At 37.2% G+C, this 18680-nt stretch overlaps 2 protein-coding genes across 2 annotated transcripts; one reads left to right on the top strand and one right to left on the bottom strand.

Annotated features, from left to right (window-relative positions):
* Positions 1–892: 892 nt before the first annotated feature.
* Positions 893–13349, top strand: LOC135745718 (cystine/glutamate transporter-like). Its single transcript, XM_065264081.2, has 13 exons — positions 893–1041; positions 5715–6035; positions 6534–6660; positions 6743–6858; positions 8593–8718; positions 9544–9643; positions 9727–9771; positions 9860–9983; positions 10081–10184; positions 10321–10417; positions 10501–10650; positions 10744–10921; positions 12467–13349. Exons 2-13 carry the CDS (start codon positions 5795–5797, stop codon positions 12529–12531), a joined length of 1473 nt encoding a protein of 490 aa, XP_065120153.2. The 5' UTR covers positions 893–1041; positions 5715–5794; the 3' UTR covers positions 12532–13349.
* On the bottom strand, positions 12941–18613 carry foxm1 (forkhead box M1). The gene is made up of 9 exons (XM_065265646.1): positions 18474–18613; positions 17293–17776; positions 17071–17210; positions 16750–16932; positions 16525–16653; positions 16327–16386; positions 15990–16035; positions 15034–15218; positions 12941–14775 (listed from the first exon to the last, which is right to left on the bottom strand). Exons 2-9 carry the CDS (start codon positions 17732–17734, stop codon positions 13996–13998), a joined length of 1965 nt encoding a protein of 654 aa, XP_065121718.1. The 5' UTR covers positions 17735–17776; positions 18474–18613; the 3' UTR covers positions 12941–13995.
* Positions 18614–18680: the final 67 nt, after the last annotated feature.

The following is an 18680-nucleotide window of genomic DNA, read 5'->3' as shown; positions in this document are numbered from 1 at the left end:
TCAACTATTAAAGAGGACATTTCACAAGACTTTTTTTAAGAATCTTTGGTGTCCCCAGAGTACATATGTGAAGTTTTAGCTTTAATACTACATAGATAATTTATTATATCATGTTATATAATTGTCACAATTTGCCATTTTTGGATGTGTCCTTTTAAATGCAATTGTGCTGATCTCTTCTCACAAATAAAAAAAGCTTTTGAGAGGGGCTTTTACTCAGCTGAATCAATGCAGCATTGGCGAAAATGTACACTAACAACAAATTTGCTGTTAAAATAATCAGCAACATACATACAGATTTTTTCCCAGAGTCGCGGAGTGAGACAATAGAGACTCTATGAGAAAAAGACAAGTGGAACGGAACCACAACCAGAAAATAACCCAAACACTGTATAACATTGCACAAAATGACATGAATCTATTTACCTTTTAAGTATACTTACAGATATAATCTAACCTTTTTTAATGTGTATTTGTAAAAAAAATTTAAGATCCTTTTTACCATGCCAACAAAGCCATTTTGAATCTTGAGAGAGAGAGAGCGAGAGAGAGAGCAGGCAGCCCCTAACCAGTAACAGTTTATGGTTAAGCTTCTGCATAACTCCTTTGGGACTCAATCTAAATCAAATCTCATAGTAATCCATGTGGTCACTGGTAGACTTTTTGTTAAATTTTTTACTAAACTTTGAAGGTTTTATATGTTAATGTTTATTGGAAATGAACTTTGCAGCTGCTTCAATAAGAAGAGGGGGTCTTAATGGAGGATTCCTGTGTCCAGCTGAGCACACACAAACACAGCAGGGACACAGACTGGAACACACACACACACACAGCACAGTGCCACATGGCTTTGACCCTCTAAACAGCTTTAATTTCTTGCGTTGGGTAAGACTGCTAGCATTGTTTCTTGTCCGAGTCCTGGGTTGGATGTATAAGTTTCCAGGGTTACTTTGTAACTTACTTTGTTACTTTGCAGCCAGAGAGGAGGTAAAAACAAGCAACAGACTCATCTCACCATTAGACAATCATCACCTCTGATCAGTGAGTAGAAATTAGAAAAGATTTGCATTTTTCCTTTACTATTTAAAGTAATTAAAAGCAAACTTACAACATTGCAAACAATGATATTTTGCATGACATTTTGTTTTCTTGCTTAGTGTAGCCTCCTTTAGAGTGCTTAGGGATATAAATGTTTCTGTGTAATTTTCTTGAAATTAAAAATTTTCTGTAAAGTGGCTTTGAAAACATTTACATTGGGAGAACTTGAGATATGTGAGCAATTGCATATATATCCAGAAGGTCCAAAGGTCTGTCATGAAATGAGAAATTATTTTGTGTAATTTAAATCTACGAATTATATCATCAGAATACCAATTTGGTTAATACTTTACAATACACTTTACAATACACTTTGCAATACTTTACGTTATATTTGTTAACATTAGGCTAAATCTACACTTTAAGAAAGGATGTGTTAATTTTTTTCAAATTTTTTGTGTTATGCTATTTAACACATTATGTGTTGATTTTGTGTTCAAATAAAGGAACAACACAAGATATGTTTAAACATGTGTTCCAAAAATAACACAGAGATGTAGTTAAGGACAACACATTAAGAGGCAGTTTCCCTGGAAAAGGATTAGACTAGTCCTAGACTAAAATAAATGTAAGAGTTAGTTATATTTTCTAATTTAACTAAGGCCTAGTCCTGGTACTCTTAAAATGGTTAGGTTAAAACAACATATTAATGGGTGGTTTCCCGGACAGGGATTATTTTAAACCAGGACTAGGCCTTAGTTTAATTAGGAAATATAAATAGTTTTAACAAATATGCCTTACTAAAAACAATACGTGTTTGCATTTTGAGGCAAAACAAAGGGTACTGATGTATTTTATGTTATGTCATAGCAAGTTGTTTTCCGTTTGGACAGCTTTTACAGAAGATTTTTTTTTGTCTAGGACTAATCTAATCCCTGCCCGGGAAACCACCCATAAATGTGTTGTTTTAACATAACCATTTTAAGATAATAAACAACATTTTTACTAGTGTTTGTTCATGTTAGTTCACTGCATTAACTTATGTTAACAGTGTTTGATATAAAAATGGATTAGTAAATGCTGAAATTAACATAAGGATAATAAATGCTCTTTAAATTAAAAATTAAAATGGATTTCAGACCTGTTTTTTATGTCTTATGCCCTCCTTCCAAACAGCAACAAAATCTGAACTTTCATACAAAGGAGTCATCGTCATAGATTTGCATATTGGATTTGTAACCTAAAAACACCTTAAAACAATGCAGAATCTAAAATACTTCTTATTTGTTTTTATATCATATTGACCAGGTTTCACAGACTAAAATGCTTTGAGCTGTCTTAACTGATAAAAACTATCCCTGACATATCTTAATATATATCAGTCTCAAGATGCACACCAGTCATCTTTATTCTTAGTAATATTTATAAACGCTACTTAAAGGTACACTCCACTTTTTTTGAAAATATGCTAATTTTCCAGCTCCCCTAGAGTTAAACATGTGATTTTTACTGTTTTGGAATCCATTCAGCTGATCTCCTGGTCTGGCGGTACCACTTTTAGCATAGCTTAGCACAATCCATTGAGTCTGATTAGACTATTAGCATCACGCTAAAAAATAACCTATGGGCCCTATTTTAACGATCTAAGCGCATTATCTAAAGCGCACAGCGCAACGTCTAAATGGGCGTGTCCGAATCCACTTTTGCTAATTTAACGACGGGAAAAATGGTTTGTGCGCCGAGCTCATGGTCGAAAAGGGTTGGTCCTATTGTAATGGGAGTATTTTGAGCGTAACGTGCAGTAAACCAATGAGAGTCACAGCTCTCATCCCCTTTAAAAGCCAGTTGCGCTGGCGCTATGTCTAATCCCTATTTAGATGACGAACTTTGTAAACTGAAAAACTAAGCAGAAGAAGAAGATCCTCAGTTTAAGATTAATGTTAAATAATTGTGTTGTTTTTCACTTGTATTGAAATTGTTATTTTTTTATTAAAACCTTTAAAATCCGTTTTCTTTTAGTCCTGGAAGTAAAAAAGCAGGCTTGTAATTGCTTTAAATGTATGGCTATGTAAGTATGTAAGAAAAGGTTTGTACTCTAAAAATACTTTATTTGTAACAAACAGGAGATAAAGAATTTACAAACGGCTCTCCTCACGTTTTAGCACTTTGGACAGCGTTTTTTTTTTAGCAAAGAGGTTTTTTTAAGCATTACTTAAAAATGTTTCTCATCTCACCATATCCGCAGGTACCGAGTCATCATATACAATAAATCAGTGAGGTAGCATTAAAAAAAAACATTTTAAAACAGATGCATTTGTTTAAAGCAAAGTATTTATTTACTTTCCAGGCTGCAGGTGAAGCAGCTCTTTGTGCCTTCTAACGTCTCATAATTAGTCCTCATTTATGTCCAAGAGACTCAATAATAATCTTTTACATTCAATCCTTTAATCTTTCATATTTAAAACCATTTTTGTGCTGCTGCTGCGCATTCATGTACTTTGTGATAAGCAAACCCGCGTTGTAATGCGCTCTTTAAATAACATAAAAACACATTGCGTCTATTTTAGTTGCCTCAAAATAGCAACGCGCCAACAATGCGCTTGAACACACCTCGTTTTCAGACCTGAACGCCCATGGGCGCAAAAGGGGGCGCAAATGCATTTGCTTTTTAAACAAAGCGGCGCTAAACGTGAAAATTAGGGTGGAAACTAGCGGAAGACACTTGCGTCGCGCATTGCGCTGCATTGCGCCGGGTGTAAGATAGAGCCCAAAGAGTTTCGATATTTTTCCTATTTAAAACTTGATTCTTCTGTAGTTACATCGTGTACTAAGGCCGAAAGAAAATTAAAAGTTACGTTTTTTTAGGCCGATATGACTAGGAACTATAGACCGTTTCATCGGACGCACGTGCGGTGACGCGATATGCGTCTGGTCCGAACTTTACTTCCGGTTTTAGTTTCTTAATGGTCTGACTAGTTGCTAAACTGGGCCGATAACGATTAAACTTAGCACTTAAGAGCGCTTTCTACGAGCTACTCAACAAACATCCGTTATTCATTTACATGTGTTTCCCAAAGATGCACGTTTAACGATTGCTCGCAGCTTGGTTTTAAGTGCTACTTACGAGTCGCTATCCGTTTGTCAAGTGCTGAAATGTCACCAATAGAATGACTCAAATTTGTAGCAGAAGCTTGTTTAGGCTAATGATCTTTAGCCGATGTGCACTAATATTTTTTATAATATTTTTTATTATTGTTCAATTACTTTTTAAATGTTTTAAAATTGTTCATAATGAAATTTTATTTTCCGTATTTAGTAACGACTCGTCTCACTGCAAAATGCCTTCCTAGATTATTATTATTATTATTTGTTGTTTATTATCTATGTTTATTTATTATTATGGATTATTGCATTGTACCGTAAATATTTATTTGGTTTCTTTAATCAGATGCCATACCCTTCAAAAAAAATTTTTTACTGTAGCCTAGATGAATTATAGCAGCAATTGGTAGGAACCATTTATCAATTTGCTAGTACCAACTTTTAGCAAAATTGTACCAAATACGTTTTCCTTCTTTATTAATTTATGTTTAGTCATTTAAATTTGATTTCTCATTTGAATTTGAAATATATTATATTAAAGTAATTTAAACAAATAAACAAAGAAAACCCCAATAATTTATATACATTTAAAACATTACATTATCGTCATTGCAAGAATGCAATTTGCTGGCAGGTGACCTTGTAACACTGTTGTCTTACGATGCACTTATGAATGAACGATTACTCCAGAGCACTCGTAGATCTACGATGATTTTCAAGTGCTACTTAAGTTACGAAGCTTTTGGGAAACGGCCCGTAAATCTAAGATGATTCGTACGATCGTTTTTACAATCTAATTAGCCTTACGATGCTTTTGGGAAACTCGGGCCTGATCTCTTGAACAAATCCCTTGTCAAAAATAACAAATGTTTTGGTTATCTAAAGACCTAAATAATCTATGTTTAAAGTACTTTGTTGTTATTTATTCTTAGCGGAGTTTACCGGAAGTTTCTTGTTGACCACGAAAGCCGCTTGCTTATGTTGGAATTGCTGAAACCGTCTATACTCTCATTCTGGTGTAATAATCAAGGACTTTGCTGCAGTAACATGGCTGCAGCAGGCGCAATGAAATTACACAGTGCCCGAAAATAGTCCCCTTGGTAACGTTCAATAGCTTTAATGGATTATGCTAAGCTATGCTAAAAGTAGTACAGCCAGACCTGGAGATCAGCTGAATGGATTCCAAAACGGTAAAAATCTAATGTTTAACTCTAGGGGAGATGGAAAATGAGCCTATTTTTAAAAAAGTGGAGTGTCCCTTTAAGTGTCGTAATTTAACTAAGACCTAGTCCTGGCTTTTTCTAAGCCAGTGGTTCTCAAACTAGAGGATGGGGCTCTCTTGGTGCCAGGTGGGCAATTAGGCTAACCAACAGCACTACATTGGATCATTTATTATGTTTTGTTTTATTCAAATTCGAAGTTTGAGATTGTTTTATGACATTAATTTTTTTGGGGGGGGCACGAAGGGATGCACCCTAGACAAATCAAAAAGTTTGAGAACCAGTGATTAAAGCATTGGGGCCAATGTTTCTTTGTTTTACATGTTTCTAAATCATAAGCCTCTCTATTGACAGATTTCAAGTCATTGTGAATATATTTGGAGCTCATGCAAATGTGTGTATGCTCTGCAAAGAACTGAATTGACCGCTGAAGAATGGAGGTTTCCAAACGACAGCCCAAAGCTGAGCAGTTGACAGATGAAGGGACAGAGAAGACAAAAGATGAAGCGGTTCATCTGAGGAGGAGTATAGGTCTGCTGCCGTCCATTTCTTTTATCATTGGCACTGTGATTGGCAGTGGGATCTTCATCGCTCCTAAAGGTGTTTTGATGAATTCAGGCAGTGTTGGAGTCTCTCTTATTGTCTGGATTCTGTGTGGGGTTCTGTCTCTGTTTGGTGAGTGATGTCTTCAGTGCTTGTACCCACACTCTCATATTAGTGTGAGCACATATTGGTGCCAAACCTATACGTAGATGGTACATATTGGGACCTTTTTAAATGGTTCTGCCCTAGTGACAGCTTTTGTACTGTGTGTAAATATTCAACTATTGTGAGATCCCCATCTTAAAGGCACACAAGGCAAGTCTGAGTATTATTTCTCTACTAGCTCCCCCTAGTGTCTGGGAGTAAATGCGTTCTATATCTAAGACTATACGAGACTGAAGGACACCGGGTCGGATACAGCGAACTTGCAAGTGGGGTATTCTTCCTACAGACGGTAGGGGCGGGCGAGAGAGTCTTCATTCGTCATGTAATGAGTCATTTAACCATATACCGACTTACGAAGATGATTTATTAACATAAAAATGCTGCCTTGTGTCCCTTTAATATGATTTTGCTTAAAATGTCACCTCATTGGTTTGTGTCTGACGTCTCTCTGGTGTTCTTGTCTAGGTTCTCTGTGCTATGCGGAACTGGGCACAAGCTTTACGAAGTCGGGGGGTCACTACACCTACCTGTTGGAGACCCTGGGTCCTCTGCCTGCCTTCCTGCGGCTTTGGACTGAATACTTATTAATCAGGTGTGTGTGCACTGTCTTTGCATTTTGTTATGTTTGCTGAATTTGTTATGTGAAACCACACACTTACCACATTTGGTTTCAGACCTGCGGTGACCTCTTATGTATCTTTAGCATTCGGACGTTATGCAGTTGAGCCATTTTTCATGCCTTGTGCGGCTCCGACCATTCTGGTCAAACTCGTCAGCATCTTGGCAGTCTGTAAGTTGATTTTTCTGATCAATGTATCAGTAAGGTTGGACTTTGAGAGTCTAACATATTCACTGTAAAACCCGACAATTCAGAGTACTTAAACATTTTGTGGAAACCGATTACCTAAAAAGATTTAAGTAAACCGAATCAAAAGTTTTAAAGGTGCGGTGTGTAATTTTTAGAAGGATCTCTTGACAGAAATGCAAAATAAAATACAAAACTATATTATCAGTGGTGTCATAATGAACCGTTATGTGTTTATTACTTTAGAATGAGACGTTTTTATCTACATATATCGATGGTCCCCTTACATTTTTTGCCGCCATGTTTCTACAGAAGTCCTTAATGGACAAACTTTTTTTTTTACTAAACTTAAAAGTTTATATTTCATTGTATTTAATATTAAAGTACACTATACCTTTTTATTGAACGTTTCAAAATTTTTTCCAATAAGGTTATTCACATAAAGATTTTACCAGACATCAGTATTACTTCAAGAAATCAACAAATATTAGGAATTCAACGCAATAAAGTCCATAAATAAAGTAATGTGCAATAAAGTTGAATGACACAGGAAAAAGTATTGAACATTAAGAAAAAGCTAGTCACCAAAGCAAGGAACCAGCTGAAATCCACAAGTATTTAGAAAGTAATTATATTTCCTATCTGTGCAAATTATTACCAGCTGGGTTAGTAAATTGATGAACTATAAAAAGGCTTTTCATTACCAATGTGTCACATAAGGAAAATCTCATAATGGGTAAAAGCAAAGAGCACTCCCAAGACCTTTGCCACCTTGTTATTGCGTAACATATTGATGGAATCAAATACAGATGTATTTTAAAACTTCTGAATCTTCCTGTAAGCACCATTGGGGCAATTTATCCGCAAGTAGAAGCAACCATTCAAGATTCATGTTGACTTCACACAGTTATCATTTTAATTTAACGTTAAACTAAAGTAAACTTGCAGTGCCAGACTCTTTCTTAGCTTAACTCTTTCCCCGCCATTGACGAGTTATCCGTCAATTAAGAGAAAACATTTGCATAAAAAAACGTGTTTCTGAAGAAGTTTTATGTTAATCTGCAATACCGTGATTATCTGATTACCGCACTTGTCTGAACTGAAGTCAAAACATTTTTTACTAATTTTAAACTCTATGTATGTTTTGATAATCGTTCTGAATCTGATCTCTAACAAACTTCCTTCACAAAAATGCAATTATTTCAGAAAAATACCCATATTCATGAATTTATAAGCAGAGAAAAAAGATAGATAGGATGAAAATGTGTTTCCCGTTTTGTTTGTTTATTGTTTGTTTGAAAGTCGAGGGTCTGTTCATTCATTTGATATATTTGTATGTTTATATATTTTTTGAAAAAAAAATCCTGAAAGGCATTTTGTGAAACTTTTGTGAAAATCACAAAAAATGCTTGCGGGCAACTTTTCAAAAAATGGCTGGCGGTGAATGAGTTAACTGGTATTTTGCTTGGCATAAACCTCATCACAACCACCAAACATTTGTAATTTTTTGCAGTGTTTGTTAAAATGAGGCTGTTGTTTTGATATGGCTCGGTTTGGAAGTTATAAAAACTATTTTTGAGTTATCAAAGTTCTTTGACTCGTTTTATGTAAGTTTGTGAAAACAGTTAAATCATTGAACACACATAAACCCTTTAAGTTGAATAAACTTTTTTCACTGGTTTGAGTAGAGACTTGATGCAAACTTTTCTTATTATCCAGCATTCGTGGTGGTAGTGAACTGCTGGAGTGTGTCTTTAACTGCTCGTACGCAGGTGTCGCTGACGGTCATCAAGCTGTTCGCTTTAATTCTGATCATCATTCCAGGAATCATGGCTTTGGTTAATGGTGAGAATCATATTGAATCATACTGTTTAATCTACTGCAGTACATTACATTTACGCACCTGGCAGATGATCTTGTGTAGCTCAGTGGTGGAGCATTGCGTTAGCAGCGGAAAAGGTCATGGGCTGAACCCAGGGCACTATCAAATGCATAATTGTAAATGGTTTAATTTATTACTTTTATCGGTATGTCTGTTCCTTGGGTTTAAACCATAGACTGTAAAAAACATGGATGTAGTGTCCGTGACGTCATGAAGCCAATAGTAGTTGGTGCCTGCCGTCACCATCTTGGCCGTGCCTTGCTCGCGGATAACCGAAAATGGGTAAAGAGGCGGGGAGTGGGAGAAGCGGAGGTGGCTGGTCACTGAACCCACACCCGCCAAGCTCGATTTTAGTGATATCAATGGCTGTTTAACTGTCACTCCAGTGGCCATGCCCTTAATTGTGCAGAACTTTAAGGCTTAAAATAAATTAAACGGATGAGTTACAACAAAATTGACCCCCTCACATTTGTCATGAAGGGCAAAATTAGCTATATTGACCAAAATCACTTTTTGTACCAGGCTGTAAACATATTTTCTGCTGTAAAGTTGGGCGTTTTAACATGGGGGTCTATTTGAATTAACTCCTTTTTGGAGCCGACGTCTAACGGGCAGTCGATGAATTGCAGTTTCCACATTGGCTTCATTAGAGAGATCAGAAGCTCGGTATAAACAAATGACATTTTCATTGCTAAGCTAATGCTTTACCCACTGAGCCATAAAAACCCAGTTTTGCCATTTTCAATTCAGGTTCTCTGCATTCATAATATTTTCATTATTTGTTACAGGCAAAACTGCCAATTTCCAGGATGCATTTGACTCGGAATCTTTTTCGGTGACCAAACTTCCGCTGGCTTTTTATTCTGGATTATATGCATATAGTGGATGGTTGGTATGAACTGTGACATATTTAAATCCAGAGGAAAGGGTTTAAAATATCTATTACTTTAACGTTTTATTTTTGTTCACAGGTTTTATTTAAACTTCATAACTGAAGAGGTCATTAACCCCAACAGGTATTTAAAACATCTTCGCAGCATAATATTAATTATTCTCCGTCATGAAATTTTCTCAAATGTTATTGCTCTTGTATGTTCTTGTTAGAACTCTTCCGTTGGCCATTATTTTCTCCATTGTTACGGTTACTGTGTTTTACGTGCTGGTGAATGTGGCTTACTACACCATGATGACAGCAGATGAGCTACTGATGTCAGATGCTGTGGCAGTGGTCAGTGGTGGATTGCAGACACTGGGGTTTCACTAAATCATAGGATTAGGTTTGGGGTGTATATGTGATGATGATTATGTAAATGCATTTCTTGCAGACATTTGCCGGTCGTGCTCTCCAGGGTTTGGCACCGGCCATGCCCGTACTGGTTGCGCTTTCTTGTCTTGGAGCTGTAAATGGAGGATTTTTTGGTTCAACCAGGTAAAGGTCCCACGGGATGTCACTAATACCCAAAACTTCATTTCTTGGAACTCTTCTGCAATTCCCAGAAGACAGACAGAAGTAAGTTTTGTTTGCAATGCTGGTTAGTGACTTTTAGCTTATTTCATTTCTTAAGGATGATATTTGTGGGAGCCAGAGAGGGTCACATGCCAGGCATCTTCTCCATGATCCATATTCGCCGACAGACACCGCTACCTGCTATATTGTTTCTGGTACAATCACATGCATTCACCCATTTATCCACCCGTGTCCCATTCCTCTGTGTCTTATCAGATTTTTCTCCTGGTGTTTGCAGTATCCTCTGGTGGTCATTATGATAGCAAGAGGAGAGATCTATGAACTGATCAATTTTGCTTCTTTCTCACGTTGGTTTTTCATCGCACTGGCAACCCTGGGGATGCTCATCCACCGATACAGATTCCCAGAACATCCAAGGCCATTTAAGGTTCATTAATAGGACTGAATCAATTAATGATTAATATTTAAACTAAGTTAAGTTTACATGATTCTTAAATCTTGGAACTGAATATCTGTTTAGGTTCCTCTGGTTATTGCCGTGATCTTCACCCTGGTGTGTTTCTTCATTGTGGGTTTGTCTTTGTATTCTGATCCCTGGAATACGGGGTTGAGCTGTGGCCTAACCCTCGCAGTTGTACCCTTGTATTATCTAACAATGAAGACATCGTGTATTCCTAACCGCTGGAAAAAAACCTTCAGTGAGTGTTTGTTGTTGTTAGCACTATAAATAAATGCAATGCACTTAAATGCATTGAATAATGGGTTAACTTCATATTATTCATATTAGAGTTAAAGGGATAGTTCACCCAAAAATGAAAATTCTGTCACCATTTTCTCATCCTCATGTTGATCTAAACGTGTATGAATTTCTTTTTTTTCTGATGAACACAGAAGAAGATATTTTGATAAATGATGGTAAGCACACAGCTGATTGACTTTCATATAGGAAAACGCTAAATTATGAAGATATTTTGATAAATGACAGTAAGCACACAGTTGATGGTACCCATTGAATTATACCGTATTTGTTTTTTCTACTATGGAAGTCAATGGTTACAATCAGCTGTGTGCTTACTGCTTACCATCATTTGTCAAAATATCTTCTTTTGTGCTCACCAGAAAAAAATTAACTGTTTTAAATACAGATTTAAAACAACATGAGGATGTGAAAATCATGACAGAATTTTCATTTTAGGATGAACTTGTGTTAAAACTAAAGATGCACTAATATTACATTTTTCCAACGATACTGATTATTTAGAATGATATCTGCAGATACCAATAGTGTGGTGGATATAATAATTTACTTGAAGGGGTGTTCACAAGAGTGACATGACACCTTTCGTAATCATGACATGTGTCATGAATCACACATGAATGAAGGAGATTGAGTGTCATTCGTTCAGTTATGTACTTTTTAATGCAAATATGACATTGTTTTTGTAATGGCAACTTGACATTAACCAATAGATCATCACTTTTTACTATAGTGATACAAATTGAATTTGTTATTAAAATGTCATTAAGCGTTAATACTCTGTCATATGGTTTTATAACAGCGTCATGAATATTTTTCATAATTAAAATTAATAAAATTGGCCAATTCACCTAAAATTAAATGAAAACAGTAAAATAATGGGTTAAGCCATGCAGCGTTGGGTCCATATCACAAAAAACAGTTATTACATCCATACCGCTTAAAAACAGTTTGCGAAAAAGAAAACATATTGTGCAAAAACAGTTAATTACATTAAATTCATTTTATGTTTTGTTTTTTATTCTATGTCAGAAAATTTCAGACCCCTCTGTGTGAGGAAGAACAAGTTCTGTTAGTTGCCCATTTTTTTATGTAATGTGCATATAAACAAAGTTAAGTATAATCTTTTGACATGTCTGTTGCATTTTGTTAAGGTACTTAAAATTATTTTACAGAGTATTAACACTTATTGATATTTAATTGAAAAGTTACATTTGTACCACTGTAGTTGAGGTCAAGAAAAATATTCATGATGCTGTTAAACTACTTGACAGAGTATTAACACTTAATGATATTAAAATGACAGTTTAATGTAATGTTAACATGTTTATGACAGATAGCAGAGTATAAAAAAACCTGCTTTTACCATCCAATACCGCTTATTGGCCGATATATTGGTGCATCTTATGCTTTTATAGTATAAATATTTTGGCATCAATCAGCAAGGCTCGAGTCACTGACCTAAACTGACTTTCTTCTTCTCTAGACTATTTTAGCCTACAGCTGCAAATCCTTCTGGAGGTGACACCGCAAGAAGTTCAGACCTACTGACTGAGTCATCCAACAACAGTCATACAAGCTAAAATGACTGCAAAAAAATGTCAAGACTTTAAGAGAGTGCAGAATATCAAACTGTGTATCAAACTTTTGTATTCAAAGACTGATTATGTTATCACAATATTGGGGTGGTTTCCTGGACAGGGATTAGCTTAAGCCAGGACTAGACCTTAGTTTAATCAGAAAATATAACCAGTTTTAACAAACATGCCTTACTAAAAACTGCCATGCATTTTGAGGCAAAACAAAGGGAACTGATGTATTTAAAGGTATGTCAGTTCAGGTTGCTTTCATTTTCGACAGCTATTATTTATTTTTAGTCTAACCCCTGTCCTGGAAACAGCCTCATATTGTTCATTTCTGAGTATTATTTTTCCATAATTCACAAAGAAATGCACAGGTGTTTTTATGAAGTATCCTTTAATTCATAAGTAGGATGTAAAATAGCAAAAGAAACCAAGTTGTATGCTTTGTCGGATATGATCATAAGCCTCCAGAGATTCTGGTCAGAGCCATTCTAACAGTACAATCCAATGGCAAAAAGATAACAATGGTCACATTTCAATACGATTTTTAAACAAATGACAGAATATCTCACACATTATGATTTTTGAATGTCAAGGTCTATGAATGTGAAAGTTGGTGAACAAAGATCTTACCAAGGCCAACAAACAACTTATACCTGTCAGCTACGTTATGTTTATGATTTATTGCTTTGTGTATATATATAATCTGAACTCTACACAGGTTTACCTTCTAATCTCTCGATGCATAGAAATGCATTCACAATAAAAGCTTTAGAATAAACCACATTCCTTGGTCATATCCAATAATGTCTTTTTGTTCCTGATGCCAAAACTTCACGAAAACAGCAGCAAGGAGTCACTATTCTGACATGCTGGTAAATATGACAACGCACAGTATGTGATGTAATAAATGGCTTGATACAGTTCAGATTTACCCTAAAACAGTAAAAAGTGCAACAAACACATGACCATTTGTGATTTACTAAAAAACCCCAATTATAACAGGACAAATGTGAGATTTTCCATACAGATTATTTTCTTACCAAGAGTCATTTTTACTGTTAGCCTAGGGCACTCAAAATCATTTCTAAACAAAGTAAACACTAAAATTATTGCAGGGTAGTGTAAATCATTAATACTAGTTATTTTGTATGTCCACTTTACTTACATATTTTATAATACTCTCTCTCTCATATATATATTACTTGTGCAAATTAGATTTAGAAGTACATTCGTCAACAACATTTTCAAATAAAGGCCTACACACCTGAAACAGCACACACAATAAAAGGCAGTGAAATGACACTTTTGAAATGAAGAAAACACTTATAAAATAGAAGAAAATATCTACAACCAGATCAAGAGTAAGTAACGAGGCAGTGAAGATAGCGCGAGCAGCTCGGATAAGATCTGGAATGCTACAGAATTCCAGTTACTTAAGCTCGGGGATTATTTGAGACCAGCTAATATTGGCCATCCCGAGATCATCGTCCTCCAGCCCGGAGAAGCTGATGTCCACCAGGATTTTACTCAGGCTGTCGTTCAAGGTGTCCAAGACGAGCCCCTCGGTGAACGAGCGGTTGGCGGCACCCACTTGCAGTTCCCTTGAGCATGCAGGGGTGGAGCGTCTCGGTGAGGGCCGGGCACAGGTGAGCAACTCTCGAGGAGAACTGAAAAGGGGTAACTCCTTAAAAGGTGTGCTGTTGAAACTGAACGGCGTGTGTTGGTGTCGTTGCGGGGTGAGTTGTGGCCCGCTGGGTGTACGGATGGGGCTGAAGTCCAACACGTCTCCTTTCCCAACAGGGGTGATCTTCCAGGGCTCCAGAACTGCGGGTGGCTTGCTGGGAGTAGATGAGGACGGGTGGCTGCTCTTGATGGGGGTTTTAAAAGTATACTCTCTAAATGGGCTGCTAGGTTCGAGTTTAGCATCGGGCAGAGAATCCGGGTCCTCGCGGGTGTCCTGGAAAGCGGAGGCATCGGAGACCACGCCAGAGTCGAAGAGAGTGCTATCGGGGTAAAGCAGGACAGGTTCCTCGGTGGCTGGCAAGACCAGCCGCTGTTTGCGACGAGAGCTGCTTTTCTCCCGCTGCCTGGTTTTTGGGGTCGGAGCTCTGGACGGCACAGGACTTACAGACACACAAATGGACTCTTGCTTCAGGGTTTGAGTAACAGGAGTACACAGCATCACAGAGGTCACGTCGTTTTGCGAGACCTTTCACAACACAAAGAATTAGACAATCCTGCTCAGGACAGCTTGTCCAAGAAAACCAGATCGAGCATCTAAAACCAGCTTGGGGGATTCATAAATAGTCCATATAATTAAACCAAGATAAAAAAAATATACTTAAATGTAAAGTTCATCCCTGAGATGCTCAAACACAGTTATGCTACAGAATTCGATTAACTTACATTTTTTGGATAGTTTGAGTCCAGCAAGTAGACAAATTGAGATCAATACATGGGTTTTTACCTTAGGGGCAATCCGGACCCTCTTGCACCCCCCACTGGAGCTGGGAGTGGAGGAGCTTTGAGGGTGGAGAGGGGTGGATAGAGACACAGGGCTGGTGGAGGGCAGGAGGAGTGATTGAGTCAGAGGAAGTTGGATGGGAACCAGATACGAGTCGGTCCGAGGCAGCAGAGGCTTTATCTTTCTCTCTGAACATGAGTAGAGATAAATCACCACCAAAAACATAACCAAATCACATCAGCAAATGTTTGTCTTTTTGTTGGAAATGTTGTGAAGTAAATTCTTCTGGTGCCTTAAATTTAAGGCAGTTAACATTTTTAATTAAAGCGCTACGTAACTAAACTCTCTTTAGGGAAACCGTGCAACTCAACTGCCATGTTTGCATCCCCAACAGGCAGTTATTTCAGTCATACAAGACTACTTGAAAGGGCAAGAGATATCTCTAAAATCACATGGTAAAATCCAACCACATATTTGCAACAATCAATCAAACCTGACATGAACTATACCATAACTTTTGCTTCCTAAGCTCAAATTGCGCTACGAAAATAGTGTTTTAGAGGTCGCATCGGGAAATTGCCTCTGATATTGTCTTCTCTGTGAAATACGGCTCTGTGTAGTAAATGCTGCTCCATCTGAAAGCAGGTGATGAAGATTTAATACTTATCACTGAACCAGCTTTACTGATGAGACACGCAAAATCATTTTTTTGCCCGGCTCTAGCCTTAACCCAGTGTTTTGTAAAATAATTTATAGGGGCAGTTTCCCTGAAAAAGATATATGCAGTCTGAAAGATATATCTTAACATATAATTAGTCATGGATTAATCTAATACCTGCTCAGGAAACTGCCCCATAGCCTACAAAAAAAACTTTGTGTAGCATTACTCATTATAATTGTAAAAGAAGAATCGCTTTATTTAATACCTAAATGTACATTTGTTTTTTTCAAACACTCACCTGTGCCCATCACTTTCTTCGGCTCTGATAAAAGTCTCTTCTGTTGCTATGGAGACAATGAAGCTTAGGTTAGTTTAAAATAAACTACGACATTCAATTTATAACCATGGTCTTAGGGCTGACTGTCTGTGATGAAACTGGACATGCAGAAGATAAAACAACAACAACAACAACAAAACAAGCAGTGGTCTCATGCTAAAAATGCTCCCTTCCTGCTGTCTGAAATTGGCTGAAATAAAACAACTGATTCCTGTGGAATAGAGACTCATCCCTGGCTTGCACCCTCTCTGAAAGATGTCTGTAAGCGAATGAGTTGGAATAGGAAAAGAGGTCTTACTTGTTGGAAAACAACTTGTGTGGTCTGAGGGCAATTGGGGGCCACGGGGTCAACCAAAGGCTGTGAGGTGAGTCGGGAAATGAGAAAGATTTGAAGGATTTCAAACAGTAACAGACTTTTTGGGAAAAGCCCAGTTTGTGAAAAACTGTACAATTATATATTTATTTTGTTTAGGGAGGTGTAAAGGCAGATACAAACCTTAAAGACCTGATCCAAAGTGAGACAGCGGTTTGCTTCCGGTCGAATTGTCCAATAGGAGATTTTGCCATCAGGAGACGTCTCACGGATAAACATGTCATGCAATGAAAGATTGTGACGTATGGAGTTCTACGGAAAGAAAGATATGATAGTTCACATAAAAAAAACATACATTAGTGGTTCCTGTAAATTGTATTTTCGATTATTTGTTTTTGTCATCGCTACCTTCCAACCAGGTTTTGCAACATTTCTGAAGTACGGGAAATGATCTTCAATCCAGTTGTAAATTTCCTTCAAAGTCATCTGTCTGTTATTCTTACTGTTAATAGCAAACTGAATCATGGCCATGTAGGAATACGGTGGTCTCTCAGACTGAGGGTCCTTCACCGCTTGTTGATCTTTTGTTGGCTGATAAGTAAGAAAACAATTATTTAAACTAAATTATGGTTTCATTCACAGTTGAAAGTGTATTGAAAATATAAACAAAAGATTTTGATACAGACAGACAGTCCTATATCCAATCCAGAGTGAATTTATGTTGTGCACCTGTTGAGAGTCGCTTAGATTTTCTTTGCTATGGCATTTCTTATCCGGTTCTGATCCCAGCCCATCTGTGCTCATATTTCCCAGCCACTGGATGTTGGTCAGACTATCATCAAGCTGAAGGCACTCGGTCTCTTTTTTCACTAATTTCATGAGAGAGAAAAATATGTATAACTTGAGTCACAAACTACATAAATTCACAAACTTTGTCTTTTAAACACTTACAATTTTTTAAGGAGGTCTTAGCATCCATGCTCCCATCTGTTGGCACGTCTCCCTTATGTCCAGTTAGTGTCATGCCACAATTTCCAGGAACGGCTTGCACAGAAACGTGTCCCAGAGTTTTAGTCTCCTCAAAACCGGTGCTACCACTTAGCAGGATAAACTTGTTACGCCCCTGTGGTCCACACTCCTTCCCTTTGGCTGTCAGGGCACTTATGACACTCTGCAGATCGGCTTCCTTTGGTATCACCACCACCTGTGTGTCCGGCATGGTGGGGTGATCCATGATGCGAATGCCATCAGGGATGCAGCGAGCTGTGGAGGGGGTTGGGGTGAGCTTAGGCTGTGGCCCTTCTGTCACATCACATCCTGTATCAGATTCACTCTTCTGAAATGGCAGTTTCCTCCTCTTTAAGATGATGGGTCTCCTTGGGCTCTCCCTCATGGTTTGCTCTGATCACAGCAAATGGCCTTGCCTGATGACTGTCTAACAAAACAAACATAGGTTAGTTACTATATCACTCGGTAAGAAGCACGTTTTTAACTTGTTTAACAATACATTTGTGTAAAGCCTTCAATTCAACATATAAACTGCTACGTAAGATACGTAAGCAGACGGCAAGCATCCAAATTTCGCCCCAAAACAGACTGATTAGATATAAAAATCCATGCGAACATATTAAACACAAATATTAAATAGAAATCTCACATATATTTACTGATCGTGGACAAATCTTACAGAAAGACGATCGGTTCACCTAAAAACAACGTTTTTGTTTAACGACTTTTGATTGACGGTTTTAATTCCAGAACGTACGTAAGTGACACCGTTACAAACTGATTACATTCGATTATTTGATATGTTTTGTTATGAACATGGTAGATCCATTGGCAAGAGACATCGTACAATGCAGGTATGAAATCTCATCTTGAAAAAACGTATTATTAAGTTAATTATGTAAGTTATTTTTGCGAGATTAATAATCTTTTTAACGATCATTCATAGAACGCTTAACTGCATTAAATAAATCAATATAACATTAAAACATAAGATGATTAAAATATAATCGATCCTCCATTATTATCTGACATGCGGCCTAGCGACTCATCAGCCCAGCTAACATACAGTACATTTTATCATTCTTTAAAAAGTTACATATCAAATAGCATAGATCAGATCAAACCTTCATATCATGTCAGCCGTGCAGACGCTGGTTTACATAGGTTAAATCTGGCAGTTTTGTACTATAACAGTGTAATTTGATGGGCAAAAATGTAAAAACAAGTCCCGGGACTTTTGTATCCATTCATAGAGATTTTGAATTTTGGCGCAGTGCTGCAGCGCGCAGTCACGTGATCACGGTGTGACCAATGGCGGAAGCCCGTGGGCG

Source organism: Paramisgurnus dabryanus, chromosome 1, assembly GCF_030506205.2.
Source record: "Paramisgurnus dabryanus chromosome 1, PD_genome_1.1, whole genome shotgun sequence".
NCBI classification, from domain to species: Eukaryota; Metazoa; Chordata; class Actinopteri; order Cypriniformes; family Cobitidae; genus Paramisgurnus; species Paramisgurnus dabryanus.
The sequence above is the reverse complement of the archived record's forward strand: the minus strand, read 5'-3'. Positions and strand labels throughout refer to the sequence as shown.

What these genes read in the sequence shown, in the direction of transcription:
- foxm1 (XM_065265646.1), bottom strand. Translation starts at nt 17,734, where the DNA reads ATGAGGGAGAGCCCAAGGAGACCCATCATCTTAAAGAGGAGGAAACTG. An exon ending in TAAGACCTCCTTAAAAAATT is followed by an intron (nt 17,211 to 17,292) that starts GTAAGTGTTTAA and finishes TCATGAAATTAG; the next exon opens with TGAAAAAAGAGACCGAGTGC. An exon ending in TTGCAAAACCTGGTTGGAAG is followed by an intron (nt 16,654 to 16,749) that starts GTAGCGATGACA and finishes TTCTTTCCGTAG; the next exon opens with AACTCCATACGTCACAATCT.
- LOC135745718 (XM_065264081.2), top strand. Translation starts at nt 5,795, where the DNA reads ATGGAGGTTTCCAAACGACAGCCCAAAGCTGAGCAGTTGACAGATGAA. An exon ending in TTATATGCATATAGTGGATG is followed by an intron (nt 9,644 to 9,726) that starts GTTGGTATGAAC and finishes TTTTGTTCACAG; the next exon opens with GTTTTATTTAAACTTCATAA. An exon ending in AACATCCAAGGCCATTTAAG is followed by an intron (nt 10,651 to 10,743) that starts GTTCATTAATAG and finishes ATATCTGTTTAG; the next exon opens with GTTCCTCTGGTTATTGCCGT.